This window comes from Rhineura floridana, chromosome 6 (genome assembly GCF_030035675.1).
Source record: "Rhineura floridana isolate rRhiFlo1 chromosome 6, rRhiFlo1.hap2, whole genome shotgun sequence".
Classification (NCBI taxonomy): Eukaryota; Metazoa; Chordata; class Lepidosauria; order Squamata; family Rhineuridae; genus Rhineura; species Rhineura floridana.
Window position 1 is genome coordinate 114,421,460 of NC_084485.1, and position 19,684 is coordinate 114,441,143.

Consider the following 19,684-nt stretch of genomic DNA (forward strand, 5'->3'; position numbering starts at 1 on the left):
AGCCAGTTGATCAGTTTCTCAAACGCTTTGCCTCCTTCACTTTTCTCCTATATATATACATCGCCTTGCAAAAGTATTCAGACCCCTGACCAGTGCTCATATTACTGAATTACAAATGGTACATTGTAATTTTGTTCTGTATGATATTTTATTTTGAAACACTGAAACTCAAAATCAATTATTGTAAGGTGACATTGGTTTTATGTTGGGAAATGTTTGTAAGAAGCATAAAAAACTGAAACACATTGCTTGCCTAAGTATTCAACCCCCATACCTTAATATTTGGTAGAGCCACCTTTCACTGCAATAACAGCTTTAGGTTTTTGGGGGTAGGTATGTACCAGCTTTGCACATAGTGTTGGAGGGATTTTGGTCCATTCTTGGCAAATTCACTCCAGGTCGTTCAGATTGGTTGGACGTCACTTGTGGGCCACAATTTTCAAGGAGTGCCACAGTTTCTCAATGGGATTGAGATCAGGACTTTGATTGGGCCACTATAGGACGTTCACCTTTTTGTTCTTGAGCCACGCCAGTGTTGCTTTGCCCTTGTGCTTGGGATCATTGTCCTGCTGAAAAGTGAATTTCCTCCCAAGCTTCAGTTTTTTAGTGAATTGAAGCAGTATTTCCCTGTATTTTGCTTCATCCATTTTTCCTTCAGTTTTAACAAGATGCCCAGTCCCTGCTGATGAGAAGCATCCCCACAGCATGATGCAGCCACCACCATACTTCACTGTAGGGATGGTGCGTCTTGAAGCATGGGCAGTGTTAGGTTTGCACCACACTTAGTACTTTGAGTTTTGCCCAAAAAGCTCTATCTTGGTCTCATCTGACCACAAAAGCTTTTCCTACATGACAGCTGGGGCACTCTCATGCTTTCTGGCAAACTCCAGACGTGCTTTCAGATAGTACGTTTTTAGTAACGGCTTCTTTCTTGCCACCCTCCCATACAGGCCAGTGTTATGCAGAGCTCTTGATATGGTTGACTGGTGCACCATTACTCCACTCCCAGCCACTGAACTCTGTAGCTCCTTCCAAGTGATTGTTGGCCTCTCTGTGGCTTTTTTCACAAGTCTCCTTCTTGTTCGAGCGCTGAGTTTTGAGGGACAGCCTTTTCTTGGCAGTCCTGGGTGGTGTGATGCAGCTTCCACTTCCTGATTATTGATCCAACTGTGCTTGCTGGGATATCCAAACACTTGCATATTATTTGTACCCTTTTCCTAATCTATGCATTTGTATTACATTATCTCTCACTTCTGTAGAATGCTCTTGGTCTTCACTTTCCTTCAGATCCACAGCCTGACCAATGATCGTTCAACAGTGGGGTTTTTATCCTGACAGTGTGACAGCAACTTTAATGGTTCACAAGTGGAGGCCAATGGTAAGATAGGGCAATTTCTTTCATCTGTGTAAACTGGGAGCTCCACAGCACAGAGGTTGAATACTTAGGCAAGCAACATGTTTCAGTTTTTTTTGTTTCTTACAAACATTTCCCAACATAAAACCAATGTCACCTTACAATAATTGATTTTGAGTTTCAGTGTTTCAAAATAAAATACCATACAGAATGAAATTACAGTGTACCATTTGTAATACAATAATATGAGAGCATTGGTCAGGCACTGTATATCACCTGAAACATAACTGTTTTATACTAAGTATGATTAGCGATATTAAAAATTTCATTGGATGTTGCTAACTGTAATATTACCCTTTCACCAGGGCTACAACAAAGCGGTGGATTGGTGGGCCTTAGGAGTTTTAATTTATGAAATGGCAGCTGGATATCCTCCATTCTTTGCAGATCAACCAATCCAGATTTATGAAAAAATTGTTTCTGGAAAGGTAAGCAAGGGCTGTTGTAATCTTGGAAACGATTTTCACTAACATTTGTGTGCTCTTACTTGTGTGCTCTTATTTTAACTTTTTTGAACAGGATTGCTCATCTTTCTGTTGACAAATACATGTGAACTCCTATCTTATATGTATATTTATGAAAGCTAAGGTTCGGGCATCTTTAATCTGGAGACAGTTGCATGCCAGACATGTTTGTTGCCAATTTTCTTATGCCAATACACTGTTACTTATTTATGGAAATTGGCAAGAATTAACAAGCCTCAAAATAAATGCAGGTAAAATAACAAACGCAGAAGAAATACACAAAATCACAGACAATGCGTAAAATGGCTTTATGGCTTGAAATTGCAAGGTTACAAAACAACAAGATGGTTAGTTGTTACAAAATTGCCTCTGTTATTTTGCAATATACCAGACTCATAGCACAGAGTGAAACCAAAGTGGTCACTTAATTCTGATGCATGTGCCAACAACCCCTCCACTGTACCATATCCCACAGTTCTGTGTCCTCCATCCTTTACAGTTGGCTGTTGAGGGGACACAGTTGTGAGGTTACAGTACTGCATAGGAGGCCAGATACAAATGTCATCTTCTATAAAGTGTAGCTAACTACACTTCTCTTCCTCCCCCAACAGTCCCTGCACCACATTGTTTAAGTGGCCCCCCTGATTCTCCAAAGAGGCTTTAGGAAGCCAGAATTAGTTGAAGGGGAGTGAAAGGGATTGTACATTTTCCTTTCATGAATTTCCTTAACTCTGACAATTGATTTCAGTTCCTAAGTTATAAAGCTGGCTAATTAAAGTAACCAGAGATTGTTTTAAACCAGGATCAATGGTTTGAACATAACAGTAAGCTAGTAATTCTTTAAAAGTGGGATTATCGTCACTCAGGCCACACAGGAGGAGGAGAGAGGAGAGACACAGATGAGATTGCATTGGCTATGAATACCTTTCTTATTTGAGGGAGTTTAGCATTTATCAATTGGCAACAGATGTTAGTGTGTTTGCTTCAGGGAAGTAGCCATAACCACACCATTGTTATGAATGTAATATTTACTCACTTATTGGCAAAAAAACCTTGCTGTTTAAGAACATACCTATAGCCAACAGATATTTCTATCAAACTTTTAAAAGCAGGGAAATTGTCTATAGGTATGTTCTTAAACCGCAAGGTGTGTTTTTTTTTTTTTTTTTTTGCTATTTGTGAATTTCTCTGGATTTTAATCTGGGAGGTAAGTAATGGGATCCTATGCAAGCTTGCTGAAAATGGATTGATCATTTGCATACTTATTGAGTTCAGTGGGACTTACTCCTGTGCAGTCATGCTTAGGAAAGGTGAAACTGACCACGGGGAAGGGAGGGAGGACTGGAGTGGGGAGGGGAGGGGCAGGAGGGAGGTGATAAGGGGGGAGGACAGGTTTGATCATTTGCATGCTTATTGAGTTCAGTGGGATTTACTCCCATGCAGTCATGCTTACGAAAAGTGAAACTGACCATGGGAGCAGAGGATAAAGGGGATGGAGGGACGGCTGGAGTGGAAAGGGAAGGGGGAGGGGGAGCAGCAGAGAAGGGGGGAGAATGGAGGGAGAGGAGGGAAGAGAGGAAGGCAAGAGGGGAGAAGAGGGAGGAGGGGAAGGGCAGGTAAATCCCATTGAGTTCAGTGGGATTTACTCCTGTGCAATCATGCTTAAGATAGGTGAAACTGACCTGGTGGGAGGAAGGTGGACGAGAGGGGGTCAGGGTAGGGAGGGGAGGAGATTGCACACACATGTAGTCTCCCACCCAAATTTAAACAAAAGCTAACCCTGGCCACATCTGCACCAGGCATTTATTCCACTTTAAACAGTCATGGTTTCCGTCAAAGAATCCTGGGAAGTATAGTTTGTGAAGGGTACTGAGAGTTGTTAGGAGATGCTCTATTCCCCTGATAGAGGTCCAGTTCCCAGATTTCTCTGGAAAGAGGGGCTGGCTGTTAAACCACTTTAGTCATTGGAGCTTTTTTAGGAGAATAAGAGTCTCCTGATTAGCCAAGCCAAACAGCTGTGAGTCTGGCTTTTAGAACACTGACAGTTGGTTCTTACTGAGCATGCCCCGCGTTATCATTGACTCCAATGTTCAATTAATTAAAAATCAGCCAGGCATTTTTTAAAACTTTTAAACTGTAGAAGATGAAGGTCAGAGTATGGGGCAAGGTCAGCAACAGGATTACAGGTACTCTGTGACCATGGCTGGTTTTTAATTAATTTCAACCAATTATGAGACCACTGACAGAAAAAAGTCCAAGAGGGGTCTGTTTTCTCTCTCTCTCTCTTTTTACACTCTGAACTCTCAATTCCATCTGAGCGTTTTATGTACCACCATGAAAATTTAGAGGGTTGTTAAGCAAGCGTTTTTGAATTCAGGACTATAATTTTTATAGGTTTTGTTTTTAAATGAGCTAATGAGAAGCAGCAGAATGGCATGGGGATGTATTTTCAATTTAACTTTGCGGAATGCAAAAAAAATCTATGTTGGCTATAGTATACAGCCACTCTTGTGGCTGCATAATTAAACAATATATTGAAGGTAGTAACTTGCCAACATAAAATGATTAGAAGCAACAAAGTGGTCTTTTACGTTGGAACACCACTCCAGAGACATACAGAATAGAAAGGGTTAACGTATTACACAGGCGGACCCAGCCAAGTGTTGCCTGGACGATATGCCTTGTTGCAACTGCAGAGAGACTATAGGCGGAAGATCACTTAATATGTATAGAATTAGAGAGACCCAGCTTCACTATGGCAAAAGCAAAAGAACCAGAATGGGAGGATTAAATGCAAAGTAGTAACTTGAATGAAGTTAGAGAGTTGAGATGCTATTGTTACCTGTCCTGCATTAAGGAGAATATTAATCTTGACATTGTTGTATTCAAACCAAAGTTCCTGGTTTGAAACAGCTGAATTTTCATCATAACATGTATGGATATTGTGGACAGGCCATCCTGTTGGAAGATAGGATTTTAAATAGGTCAGATCTGCGGTAGAGACACACTTACTGTGTTGCTGGTTCCAGTGTGTCTCCACCTTTTTCTGAAAATAGGGTCACACAATGCTAGTCAAACCCCTCCCCTTTTTACTGTAATATCTGGTAGAATCGGCTTGGGGTTTTTTTTAAAAAAAATTCAGCTTCAAACAGATTTCTCAACTGATCGTCAGATCAACGCATTGCCCCTCCAGGTGTGGTCAATGAAATGCTTTGCTGCAGGCGACTAGTGTGCTCACAGCCCTCGTCTGTGGTCTATAGCGAGTTATCTGGAACCTGGAAAGGGTCCTGAGGAGGGCAACGAGGATGATCAGGGGACTAGAAAGAAAGCCCCATTAGGAGAGATTGAAAGAACCGGGCATGTTTAGTCTAGAGAAAAGACTGAGATATGATACACTCTTCAAGTACTTTAAAGGTTGCCACACAGAGGAGGGTCAGGGTCTCTCCTTGATCATCCCAGAGTGCAGGACATGGAATAACAGGGTCAAGTTACAGGAAGCCAGATCTTGGCTGGATATCAGGAAAAACCTCCTAACTGTTAGAACAGTATGACAATGAGACCTATGACCGAGGGAGGTGGTGGACTCTCCAACACTGGAAGCATTCAAGAGGCAGCTGGACAGGCACTTGTCGGGTATGGTTTAAGTTGGATTCCTGCATTGAACAGGGGGTTGGACTTGATGGCCTTATAGGCCCCTTCCAACTCTACATTTCTATGATTCTATCCAATCCTAGGATGAATTCCCCTCTTCACAATCACTGGTCCCTGGATTCCTAGGTCCTTGTGAACCTAATAAAATGTTGTTAAAATAAAAAAAAATCCAGAAAGTTATGATAGCAGATGCCTCCCTGTCAAGAGTACTGACTTGTCCTGAGGAAAAATAACAAACATGCTTTAGAAGGAAGGGAATGAGAAAAGGAGAGGCGAGTTCACAGGATAGACCATTGGAAAAAGAGTGGCAACAACTATTGTCTGTTGTATTTCATTGTTACCTTTATTTTGTGTAAACACAGAAATAATCTGTGGTATTCTATAATACTTATACTTTTAAGAAATCTTTTTTTTTTAAATGGCTTAAACTCAACTAAGGCTGCAATCCTGTACACACTTACTTGGGAGTAAGTCGCATTGACCCCAATGGAGCTCATTTCTGCATAGACATGTATTGGATTGCAGCTTAAGGCAGGAACTAGATGTTGCAGCATACATTACCACTGTTGAAAATAGGAACCCTCCATCTCTTCCCTCCATCTTGTTTAGTACTACAAAACATGAGATGGGATCATGTTGAAACTTTTCCTGTCACCCCTTCTGCTCATTGGCTGCTACTTGTGGGGATAGTTAACTTGCAACGCAAGAACATCACATCAGGTTCTGTATTGCTGGTTGCTACAGTAGACAAGAAGAGAATGAGACATGATCTGCTGTTCCAAACACCAATACAGTAATATCTAGTTCAAATCCAACTTTGTGCTTGATTGTAGCAATCACCTACATTTTTCAAAATGCACGGTTTAGGTTTGATCTTCTATTATACTTCTAAAATGTAACTCATTATCTTATTTCTTCTCTCTCCCCTCCGCCCCCCCCCCCGAGAGAGGTAAAAAATGTATGTATTGCAACAATAAAATATATTGGGTTTGTTTTGTAGGTACGATTCCCATCACATTTCAGTTCAGATCTTAAGGATCTACTAAGAAATTTACTCCAGGTAGATTTGACCAAACGATATGGAAATCTCAAGAATGGGGTAAATGATATTAAAAATCACAAATGGTTTGCAACTACAGATTGGATTGCCATTTATCAGAGAAAGGTAAGAATTCTTTCTTAGGATAAATTCAATAATAGTGCACACAAAAAATGTAAGACACACTTCTTGTTCTTTCCCAATTATTTAAGAATAGCACATGGGTTGGTTTTCAATTTTAAAAATGAAGGCTTTTCAAAAGTATTTTGGATTTACAGTCTTGAAGTAATGAAAGTATTCATCCTAAAAATACATTTCCTTGACACTTTTATTCTGAGTGCTGGTTCCTGAATTGTTCTCCCTTTTCCTCCAAAATGCCTCCCACTCCCCCCTTTCTTTCCTTTTCTATCTAACCATTTGAAAACTAACTGCTTAATCTTGGCAGACAAGCTTGATTTCCAGCACAAAGGTATTTAATTTTTATTATTTTCATCACTGAGATACTGTTCCATATAAGTGACTGTGTACTTTTCCATACACAGAAATAAGTAACAGAGCAAAATATGTGTATAGATGTTGATCCTAAACTGTCTTTACCTCTCATTAGATCACTGGTGAGATGCCCACCTGTATTTTCTCTGATTTATAATGTCTAAACATTACTATCCCTTCCCTTGGTTACACAGATCTGCAACAATTACTTTTTGAGCAATAACTCTTGACATTTATGTACAATGTCCCTGTAATTTTTTAAACATCTTTTAAATGTTACTTGGACTGAACCAGCATATGATGGGTTCAATTTTTTAAAGCATTTTAGTTACATAGGGATATTCCTATACAAAAACATTTTTAAAAGCCAAATCTGAAACCCAACAATAGTATATAAAAAGAAACTAGTTGTTTAGCTATGCAATGTGACAGTACAGTAGTAGTTAATAATCAGTAATGTATTAATTACCACATGACAGGCCATGATTAACACCTCAGTGTATTCTTTTATTTTGAAGAGACTTCTTCAGCAAATGTTCACCATAGAATGGTAATCTTCTCGTCTGCATTCTAAAATAGCCATTTAGTATGCAGTTTCTGTGAAGTGAGATTTTCTGCCTTTTAGTAATTCTTTACTGTTAAATAAATATTTCACTATTTATTAAAGGTGTTTTAATTCTTAATTCTTCACTATTACGTTGTAAGCTGTTCTTTAAAATTTCTTTGTTCTTTGAAGAACAGATGGGCTATATTTTATTTATTTATTTATTAAATTTATATCCTGCGCTTCCTCCCAGTAGGAGCCCAGGGCGGCAAACAAAAACACTGTAAAACTTCATAAAAACAGACTTTAAAATATATTAAAACAAAACATCTTTTAAAACATATTTTTTAAAAGCTTTAAAAACATTTAAAAAGCAGTTTGAACACAGAAGCAGACTAGGATAAGGTCTCTACTTAAAAGGCTTGTTGAAAGAGAAAGGTCTTTGGTAGGTGCCAAAAAGATAACAGAGATGGTGCCTGTCTAATACTCTATGTTGGTATAGTATTAGGAAGGGCAGATATAGCTCATCAAGTCTTTTTTACATCAGCCCATAGAGCAGAGCCTATTGAGTTTCTCCACTTGCCTGATTTTTTAGGCTCCAGGAGGCATTGGGACAATAGTATGGTTGTGTTCACACATAATACTAAACCACAGATTAGCACTGCGAGGACACCCTTCCTCTGCCACCTCCATCTTCAGAGTGGTTGCAAGAAGGAGATCAGAAGCATCTCCTTAAGATTACTGAAGATTAAGTCCAAACCCTAAACTGTGGTTTTAACAGACTACAGTTAAGATTAACTGGTTTATCCAGGTTCAGATGTCTTGACAAAGTGCAATTAATTTAAAATGGAAGCAAAAAGCTTCTGAATTCTCTTATCTGATGCTTTAAATTTTCAGATTTTTTTGTTTAATTTTTTTATATTTTAAATTTCTGAGATTTTAAGTGTATGTTTTAAAATGTGTATAGTGTGTATTTTAATCTTTGTAAGCCACTTTGAGACCTAGAGGGTGAAAGTAGGATATAATTTTTAAAAATGAAATAATAAACTCCTTGTGTTCATAAAAGAGGAAGAGGGAGGAGCACATATGCCTGAGGCTCACTACATCTTGCCCTCAGAATGCTAGACTGTAGTTTAGCGTTACATATGTACAAGGCCTACACAATGTAGCAGCACTTACTTTGGCCAGCCTCCTGTGCTTAGAGGTTTTCTTTTAAAATCTTATTGTCAGAAATTTTATACAGATCTGAGTTTGCCTTGGTTTGAGGCAGTGCTTATCAGTGAGGTTCTATATATTTTGTTGTGTTGTACCTTAAATTTCTCTGTCTACCCATAAAGGGGCTGTGATGCTTCATTTAAACACTGTAATAATTCTCTCTCTCTCCTGAATTAATCTATTTCATAGTTGAGAGTGTTTAACCTTCTTAGATTCATTCTTCAAGTATATTGGGTAACCATGTTTTTGTTATTACTTTCCCTGCCAAGAAGTTTTTTACTGGTTCATTCTTTTGGATTGGCAAATACAATCTTCTGTGCTTCTATTTCTCATGTAGGTAGAAGCTCCATTCATACCAAAATGTAGAGGCCCTGGAGATACCAGCAACTTTGATGACTATGAGGAAGAAGATATCCGTGTGTCTCTAACAGAGAAATGTGCAAAGGAATTTGCTGATTTTTAGTACTTACCGGAGGATAAGAGGACATCAGGGCTCACATTGGGATCTTTGCACTCTGTTAACTCATGAGGGTGGAGCTGAGACCATCATATGTCAAAACAATTACCTAGTTACTTCATTCCACAAAGCTGACTGAGGTCTTTATTGCCATCTTCCATGTGTGCGGTTTGCACCAACCCTTATAACTAGGCACAATTAAGCAAGCACGGTTTGTGCTATAACACAGAATATAGACCACTTTTTCCTAACTTCCTTTTGGTTTCTGTCATTTTCTTTGTTTTCTGTGTATTGTTCATTTCCCCTCTGTTCTCTTCTTCCCCCACTTTCAAAATTAAGTAGCCTTTTACTTTACCCAAGAATGCTCCATTTTATTTTCAATAATGTATTTGCGCAAATGAAACTGAAGGTGTTCTGGCTAGTGTGAGTTAGACTGAAGTGAAGATAAGTGTTGCTTCTAGTCTGTGCCAGCCAATCCTTCTGTGTCTGTCTTTGTGTCTGAGACGACGGTTCATAGGTTTGTATTTTTTTTTAGTAGCTCAGACTGAATCTAGCCAACAACATTAGCATTTTTGAAGATAGTATTTATCGCCATATGAGTGTATGCTAACTGACTTAAACACATCTTCCTGGAAACTGACCAAATTTAGCATCAAAATTGGACAGTTGATGTAGGGTATAGTAGCTAGACCCTGTGCCTTGGTTTTCTACATGCTGGCAGTTCTTCTCCCTGCCTCGTATTTCTTTTTCCTTTCCTGGGCAGTAGGTAAATATGCCATAAGCAAACTGTGCCATAAGAAGCACAGTCTCAATAAGCATCCAGCCTGGACTTTGGACCATATTTAACCATGCTTAAGTAGCTATTTAAATGGTTTTTTTAACAGCTTAAAACCCAAAACACTTAAAAGATTTGGTCAGTATTGTCAGAGACTAGGACTGGTGGTGGTTTTTGGTTGTTGTTTTTTTGGTTTTTTTTGTAATGTCAATGTTGGGGCTCCTGAAGTATTTCACATTTCAACCCCTTTTTATTGAAGGGGGAAAGCATTTTTTTTAATCTCTTTAGCTATGAGAATAAATGGTTTAGCAAATTGAAAATTTAGTATTAAAATATTGATGCATTGCTAGATAAACCTGGTATTTCTGTTAGCTGTGAAGAATAAAAGAAGTAAATGCCAAGTTTTTATTCTGGTATACTATATTAGTAAATCAAGGATGGACTGCTGCTCCAATCATGGTTCTTATCAGCAGCACTTCATTCGCATGGAAAAAAGGCAAAAGTTTCAAACTGCCACCATCTGTGACGTGGTGTCTTCATTTCTAACATACTTTTCTTTCAGTGAAATGGAATGTACGATCACACAGAGAATCGTTTGGGTTGAATTACGTTTTTATAATCTCACCAACTGACTTAAAAGGGTTTTGCTGCCATGTGCTAGCTTCCAGCACTTTTACACACACTTATTTCAGTGTTTGTTAACAATCAGTGGCTCAGCACATCTTGTGCTTTTAAATTTATCCATACAGCTTTTTAGTTGGGCACTCAATTTCTGGTTTATCTCAGTGACCTGTCTGAAGATGGCACATCAGTATGTTTAAAATAAACTAGGCTCTTCATGTTTTATGATCAATTTACATGCATACAAGGATGAAGTGTTTTTATTAAACTGGTCTAGATTGCTATGTAGTCATGGTGTTCTGTAGAATGCCAATGCAGATGAGACCATTGGCATTGCTTTCTTTTAATCTTTATGACACTCCTTTCAGAAAAATCTCTGTAGGCATTTTGCGGAATAAGATGTACCATACAACTTTCTGTTATGTCTTTAAGTTGTCAAGCAGTTTTGCACATCTTCATTGTTAGGAGTCTGTTTGCCTTCGTTGTCCACCCCTGTCTACGTATGTGCAAGATAAGCATACGATACTTCGCAGTAGCAAATTTTATGTAATAAATATATTGTCACATTAATAAATTTAAAGAAATTTGTATGAAAAACGTTACAATCTTTTGTATTTCATCTAGACTGAGGACATGCTGTTGTATGCTAGCTGTATGCGATAAATTCTACAGTAACTTTGTTGTTTATGGACGTTAAAGAATTTAATAAATGCTGGAGATCACTTTTTTGATTCTGTTATGAATTTTAGCCAACGGAGTGATCGGATGACACATGCGACATGTGTCTTCTCTAAAATAGGTAGTGAGACTTCACTTTGGATGTATGTTAAGGAATGCAAGAGGACTGATTCCAGCATGTCTGAAAACTCAACTCTAGGTGGACATATTTTTGAAGTACCCTTTTAATTTCTTTGATTTATGCTTATTTAACTAACGTATCAGAAACAGAAGGTAAAAATAAATCTTAAAAGAGTAATAGACTGGAAATAAAGGGTTTGGGCAAAAGTCAAGGAGGCCATTTACAAAGAGTACAAACTTGGCAATATGTTACATGGCTCTGTCATTTTAAAAACACAAAGTAAAAACCACAAGATCATGATGCCTGTATTTAATTTCAAAAATCCTTTCCATCACTCAAATACTGTATATTTGACAGTAGAGACTTGTTAATTTTACACAATTTGAGGAATTAAGTGTTGGACTGTATGGTATCTTTTAACTGTACTCTAGTTGTATGTAGCTCTCATTTTCAACATAAAGGATTGTATCTCATTAAGTAAATAGCTTCTTTTATTTTCTTGTCAGCTGCATTAAAACCCTTATTTTTAAATTCTGTAAGTATTTTATTGATTTCTTTGCAAATAGTTTGCTACAATAGTGTGCAATACAATAAAAATTTATATACAAAACTGCAAATTAAATTATGTACAACACTACATAGACTGTACTATTTTTTTCTGAACCAGGCTATACTCCCATGCATTCTAATTTGCCAAAAGACCCAAAGTTAATTGCTCTGCATAGAATCCTGTTCTAGGAAGGTTTTGAAGAGTAACCTATGCATGCCCTATAATACACTGATTTAGGCCGAATTCCTAGTTATATCAGTCATGGTGATAGCTGCTTAAAATGGAACTGTGCGTGTATGTTTCTAACTTTCCAGTTCAGTTTAATCAGTACAATCACCAATCTAAAAAAAATAAAAAAGCTTGTACTGTTATGAGTACTAACTGTACAGACTAACTGTATGAGAAGCATGAAATGGGCAACATTCCGTTCTGTTTTGTAACATAACCACTAGCATAACATAAAAATGTTGGTCTTAAATTTGAAGCTTGGAATATGATGTGTGTTTTTGCCAGGAAGTGGATATAACACAGTGAAAGGCCAGCAACGGACAATAGCTGTGGCAAGTTCTCACAAACAGAAGAAATGGTAAATTTGTGGGCTGGATCACTTCCGACTGCAGGTGTAGGTCTAACATGTTGAAATGTTTCTACACACACACACTGACCAGATAGAAAAATAGCATGTCGGGTTGTGCCGGTCTTCCTGACGTTTAGATTTATATTTGCATGTTTTAATGTATGCATTTATTTATTTGCATGGACTAGCATGCTAGTTCTCTGCAAGCAGCCTAAAGTGGTACAGCACAGACCAAGGTTTATAGTGCAAGCCCTGAACTGCTGCCTGGACTCAGTGGTGGGCTGGATGAGGGCCAATAAACTGAGTCTGAATCCTAGAAAGACAGAGGCGCTGTGGGTTGGTGGTTCCCAAGTTCAGATAATGGGTCAGTTTCCTGCTTTGGATGGGGTTGTACTCCTGCTGCAAGAGCAGGTCCGTAGTCTGGGGGTGCTCCTAGATCCATCTTTGTTGATAGAGGCCCAGGTGGCCTCAGTGGCTAGGAGTACCTTTTACCAGCTTCGGCTGGTAGAAAAGCTGTGGCCATTTGTGGACTGGGATAGCCTGACCACTGCTGTCCACGCACTAATAACCTGCACACTGGATTACTGTAATGTGCTGTAAGTGGGGCTGCCCTTGAGGTTGGTCCAGAAGCTGCAGCTGGTGCAAAATGCGGCAGCAAGACTGCTCACTGGGGTAGGGTATTGCCAACATGTCACCCCACGGCTGAAACAATTGCACTGGCTGCCCATTTGCTACCGGGCCAAATTCAAGGTTCTAGTGTTGCTGTACAAAGCCCTATACGCCCTGGGACAAGGATACTTGAAAGACTATCTTATCCTTTATATACCCAGTCGATCACAGCACTCTGCAGGTGAGGGTCTCCTATAGATACCATCTTATAGAATCAGAATAGTAGAGTTGGAAGGGGTCTATAAGGCCATCAAGTCCAACCACCTGCTCAATGCAGGAATCCAAATCAAAGCATTCCCGACAGATGGCTGTCCAGCTGCCTCTTGAATGCCTCCAGTGTTGGAGAGCCTGCCACCTCTCTAGGTAATTGGTTCCATTGTTGTTTGGCTCTAACAGGAGGTTTTTCCTGATGTTTAGCTGAAATCTGGCTTCCTGCAACTTGAGCCCATTATTCCATGTCCTGCACTCTGGGATGATCAAGAAGAGATCCCAGCCCTCTATGTGACAACCTTTCATGTACTTGAAGAGTGCTATCATATCTCCCCTCAGTCTTCTCTTCTCCAGGCTAAATATACCCAGTTCTTTCAGTATCTCCTTATAGGGCTTTGTTTCCAGTCCCCTGATCATCCTTGTTGCCCTCCTCTGAACCTGTTCCAGTTTGTCTGCATCCTTCTTGATGTGCAGAGACCAGAACTGGACACAGTATTTAAGATGAGACCTAACCAGTGCAGAATAGAGGGGAACTAATACTTAATGCAATTTGGAAAGTATACTTCTGTTAATGCAGCCTAATATAGCATTTGCCTTTTTTGCGGCCACATTGCACTGTTGGCTCATATTCAGTTTGTGATCAACAACAATTCCAAGATCCTTCTCACATGTCGTGTTGCTGAGCCAAGTATTTCCCATCTTATAACTGTGCATTTGGTTTCTTTTTCCTAAGTGAAGAATTTTGCATTTATCCCTGTTGAGTTTGATTCTGTTTTCAGCCCAATGCTCCAACCTATCAAGGTCCCTTTTAATTTTGTTTCTGTCTTCCATGGTATTAGCTATGCTCCCCAATTTTGTATCATCTGCAAATTTGATAAGCATGCTCTGTACCTCCTGATTCAAGTCATTAATAAAAATGTTGAAGAGCACTGGCCCCAGGACTGAGCCCTGTGGTACCCCACTCGTTACTTCCGCCCAGTTTAATAAAAATAATAATAAAATTTTATTTGTGAGTCGCCTATTTGGCCGAATTAATGGCCACTCTTGAGAAGGAACCATTGATAAGCACTCTTTTGAGTACGATTCTGGAGCCAACTGTGGATCAATCTGATAGTTGTTCCATCCAGCTCAAATTTAGCTAGTTTGCTAATCAATATCATGGGGTACTTTGTCAAAAGCTTTGCTGAAGTCGAGATATATTATGTCCACAGCATTCCCACAGTCTACAAGGGAGGTTACCCAATCAAAAAGAGATAAGATTAGTTTGACAGGATTTGTTCTTCATAAATCCATGTTGGCTCCTAGTAATTACTGCATTGTTTTCAAGGTGCTTACAGATTGACTGCTTTATAATCTGCTCCAGAGTTTTTCCAGGGATTGATGTTAGGCTGACTGGTCTGTAGTTCCCTGGCTCCTCCTTTTTGCCCTTTTTAAAGATAGGGACAACATTAGCTCTCCTCCAGTCATCCGGCACTTCACCAGTCCTCCATGATTTCACAAAGATAATAGACAGCAGTTCTGAGAGTTATTCAGCCAGTTCCTTTGATACTCTAGGATGCAGTTTATCGGGCCCTACCGATTTGAACTTGTTCAAAGTGCTTAGGTATTCCTTGACTGTTCGTCTATCAATCTCAAGTTCCAATCCTTCCCCTTCTACTTCATGTTTCCTGGGGGGTTCATAGACCCTTTTTTGGGAGAAGACTTAAGCCAAAGTGGGAGTTGAGCAATTCTGCCTTTTCTTTGTCATCTGTTATCATTGCCACCCTCATTGAGTAGCTGTGCCACCATTTCTTTTCTCTGTCTTTTACTATGGACGTACCTGAAGAAAGCTTTTTTGTTGCTTTTGGCATCTCTCACTAACCTCAGCTCATTCTCAGCTTTAGCCTTCCTGACACCATCCCTGCAATTCCGTGATACCTGCCTGTACTCTTTCTTTGTGGCTTGGCCTTCTTTCCACTTCCTGTATGTGTCCTTTTTTGTTTTCAGGTCATCTCTAAGCTTTTTGTGAAACCACATTGGCTTCTTCTGCTGTTTTTCCCCTTTTTCCCTTGTTGGAATTGCTTGCCATTGCACTTTTAGAATTTCCTTTTTTAGAAACTCCCACCCATCTTCGACTCCTTTTCTCATTAGGGTAGCTTGCCATGGAATCGTACTTTCAATTGTTCTGAGTTTATTAAAATCAGTTTTCCTGAAGTCCAAGGTGCGCATATGGCTACTCTCAGCTTTTGCTTCTGTTAAAATCAAGAATTCAAGTATGGTGTGGTCACTTTCCCCCCCACCAATTCATCTCTACTGGTTAGAAACAAATCCAGGATAGCTGACCCTCTGGTTGCTTCCTCCACTTTCTGTAGGAGGAAGTTACCTCCAACACATGTCAGAAATTTCTTGCAGGGGCCGTGTTTGGCAGAATTTGTCTCCCAACAGATATCGGGATAATTGAAGTCCCCCATTACTACTACATCACGCCTCCTCAAAACATTGGCAATTTGGTTTTCAAAAGTTACATACTCGTCTTCTCCTTGATTGGGTGGTCGGTAGTAGACTCCAAGCACCACATTCCTTTTATTACTTGCCCCATTAATATTAATCCAGATACTCTTGGAGCTACCAAGCTCATCTTCCTGTGTTTCTGTGCAGGGATATATATATTTTAACATGTAGCACAACTCCACGTCCCTTTTTATTCCTTCTTTTCTTTTTGAACAAGTTATATCCTTCAATTGCTGTATTCCAGTCATGGGAGTCATCCCACCAAGTTTCAGTTATACCTATCAAGTCGTAATTGCCCTCCTGTATTAAGAGATCAAGTTCGTCCTGCTTGTTTCCCATGCTCTGCGCATTAATATACAGACATCGAAGACCATGTGATTTATGGCTTGGCTTCCTTACTACATTTTTCTTTGGACTTTTACTGGGCCCTATTAGAGCCAATCTGTCTGTTCCTGTTGCTGTGCACAAGCCTTTATCAGTCGTTACCACCAAGTCTACCCCTTAAGATTCAGTTTAAAGCCCTCCTGATGAACTTCTTCATGCTGTGGCCAAGCACATTCTTCCCAGTCCTTGTGAAATGTGACCCATCTCTTGCAAGCAGTCCACCTTCCAGGAAGCATAGCCTGTGGTCCCAGAATCCAAATCTCTCACATCGGCACCACTTTCGCAGCCTTTCATTCACACGGAGTATTTTTCTTTCCCTTTCTCCTCCTAACTACTGGAAAGATGGATGAAAAAACTATCTGGGCCCCAAAATCCTTGAGTTTCCCAGAGCTTCAAAGTCTGATGTGATGTCTTCATAGCTCTGTTTGGCAGTGTCATTTGTTCCCACATGGATGAGGAGAAAGGGATACCTGTCAGTGGGCTTGATGAGTGATGGCAACCCTTCCGTCACATTTCTAATCTGTCTTCCTGGTAGACAGCATAGCTGGCAAGTCCACAGATCTTCTTGGCATACTTTGGTTTCGATCCCATGTAGTAGGGAGTCTCCCACTCTTAGTTCTATTGTTGTTGTGGGGTGTGGCTTCATTGCTCCTGCTTGATTGAGCTTCAGCCTCTTGCTCATTGTTGCATGGGGTCTCCTGTAATTCTTCCACCACAGGCTGTCCTCCAGTCTCGTCCTCAAGTAGTTCAAAGTGGTTCCATAGTCCCACTGGTGAAGGGTGTCTTCTAGCTCTTCTCCTAACTGTCACCCTTTCCCACAGAGTTTCCTCCACTTTGTTGTTCCTCTCCAAAGCAGTCTCCTCTTCTGCTACCATACGCTGTTGTTCTTCCATCTCCACTTCTCTTTGCTGCTATTGTTCCAGCGTTCTGTCTAAGAACTCTTCATCTTCTCTTATAGTCCTCAGTGTGGCCACCTGCCATTCCAGGCCTCCCACTTTTTCTTCCAACAGTGCCACGAGCTTGCACTTGTTGCACGTGTACGCCATGTTGTTCTCAGGCAAGAAAACAAACATGGCACACATCTTGCAGGTCACAACCACTGGAGAATCCTTCCCGTTCATACTCTCTTCTACCTTTTGTTTCTTTCTAACTACTTGTTTTGGAGTGTCCTGTGCTTTGTCCTGTCCTACTTCAGGGTAAACTTGAGAGTCCCACTGGTATGTGGTGCACTGTACAAGAAGAATTAGTAATTTTTTATTTTTTTAGGGACATCCCCCTCGACCTCCCCTGTTGAACTCCTTCGTCAAACTCCTGTTCGCTCTCTCTGTTCACACTCTCTCTGAAAGCTTGCTTGCTTGTATCTCCTCTCCTGTGGACCAGCTGAGACAGCTCTGCTCTGCCCAGTTAGGAGTCAGGAAACAGAATGAAAGTCCCAGCACGTACAGCTGCTGCTGTGGTCCGTTCAGGAGGTCTGTTCTACACAACATAGGAAATGGACCTTTAGTGTAGGGGCACCTACCCTTTGGAATTCCCTCGCCTTAAATATTAGACAGGTGCCACCTCTGTTATCTTTTTGGTACCTACTGAAGACCTTCCTCTTTCAACAAGCCTTTTAAGTTGAGACCTTATCACAGTCTGCTTCTGTGTTGGAATTGCTTTTTAATATGTTTTAAAATCTTTTTTTAAAAAATAAACTTTTAACCTTTTTTTAAAGATGTCCTCAAAGCTTTTTCAAAAAATGTTTTTAAAGTTGTTTTAATGTATTTTAATGTCTGTTTTTATGATGTTTGTTTTTAATGCTTTTGTTTGCTGCCCTAGGCTCCTGCTGGGAGGAAGGGTGGGATATAAATAAAATAATAAATAAATAATAAATAAATATTATCTGATATTTGTGAAAATTGGGTCTGTATAGATACAGGATTTCTTTTGTGACCATGTAAAACTCTGACACCTTCCAAAAGGTAAGCCTACAATGTGTTGGATTTTAGTAATATTAGTAAATAAAGTTGGTCACTTTAGGTACAATCCTAACCCTAATTACCTGTGAATTAACTGCACTGAATTCAATAGGATATGAGTAGACATGGTTAGGATTGCATTGTTCATTTGTCTCCCTCAGCAGAAAAGGACTGCTAGCATGGGGACAGGCCCCTCCTCTGAGGTTAGGAAGGCACTATGGTGATCTTATCTCCAAACGAGGAAGGGCCTCTCTGTTCAGTTCGAGACTACTTGTCTTTTTTGTGGGCAGGCACCCTGACAGAGCTCCTGTTTGCAACAGCCCCACACTTAAAAAATAAAAGAGAAAGCAAAGACATTTTTCTCCCACGAGCGAGAGTAGAGCACATAGGTGGTGGCCTGGAAGGGGAGAGTGAACCTCAAATCACCATTTTTGGTATGTTGCAGGGTGCTGCTACTGAACATGTTCACCTAACAGAACACCTCCACTGCAGCTCCTTCCTTCCTCTGTGACAGTTGCATAGGTGATATCACAGAGAATATGGCTATCCAGTCACTCCAGTTGTAGATGATACAAATGAGGATGCAGTACATTTTATCCTTGGGACGGGGCAAAAGTACACCAGGGTCAGTCAGAGGACATGGGTTTAACACCACTGCTGTGTTGCAGAGGGGTATCCACTCTGGGTTTTGCCAGGTGGGTTAAACTATCTTTGATCACAAGTTGATTCCATGTCACCCCATCTTTCTTGAAGAAATTAGGGCTCTAGGGAAACATCCTGTCACACCCTTCCAAGCACGCTTTAACAACATTCTTCAGAAAGAATTGTTCCAACCTCAAAATATAAATCACACCATTGCTTTTATTATCAATTTTACCATCTCTCAGAAATGAGCAGAGGCATGGCCACTTTACGGATTCCCTTTCAAGAACAAATTGCACAGCTACACACTCAGCATGTCTTGATTCCACAGACTCTTCACAGAAGGCTGAGATGGTGGCTGACTCCTCAGTGGCTGCAAGAAGGAATAAGCCTAGAGACTCTAGTCAGACAGGTGATCACTACCAATGCCAGTTTGTTAGGTTGGGGGGCACACCTGGACTCACAAGTGATGCAAGGGGTGTGGTCTACCAAGGAAGTACAGCAGAGCATCAATTGGCAGGAACTGAGAGCAGTTCAGTTGGCTATGCTGGAGATGTAAAAATATATACATCCCATATAAAAATACACACACTGGAGATGTAAAAATACATACATCCCATATAATAGTTTATTGTCAAAACCAGTTGGCCATTGCAGAACTTTTTTAAAGTATTACTTTCCTGCCAAATAAAAGCCGTGACACCTAAGTAAGCCCTGCCTAACTGCTTAAATA

At 40.0% G+C, this 19,684-nt stretch overlaps 1 protein-coding gene across 3 annotated transcripts in view; it reads left to right on the forward strand.

Annotated features, from left to right (window-relative positions):
• Positions 1 to 12,020, forward strand: part of PRKACB (protein kinase cAMP-activated catalytic subunit beta) — an 80,055-nt gene extending 68,035 nt beyond the window's left edge. Inside the window, exons 8-10 of one of the 3 annotated variants that reach the window (XM_061633488.1) lie at positions 1,720 to 1,842; positions 6,530 to 6,694; positions 9,157 to 12,018. In XM_061633488.1, coding sequence (XP_061489472.1) covers positions 1,720 to 1,842; positions 6,530 to 6,694; positions 9,157 to 9,282 — 414 coding nt within the window. In that variant the 3' untranslated portion in view covers positions 9,283 to 12,018. Of the gene's footprint in view, positions 1 to 1,719; positions 1,843 to 6,529; positions 6,695 to 9,156 lie in introns of all 3 variants that reach the window. The other 2 variants (XM_061633486.1, XM_061633485.1) reach the window with 2 other exon arrangements.
• The last annotated feature ends 7,664 nt before the right edge of the window (positions 12,021 to 19,684 follow it).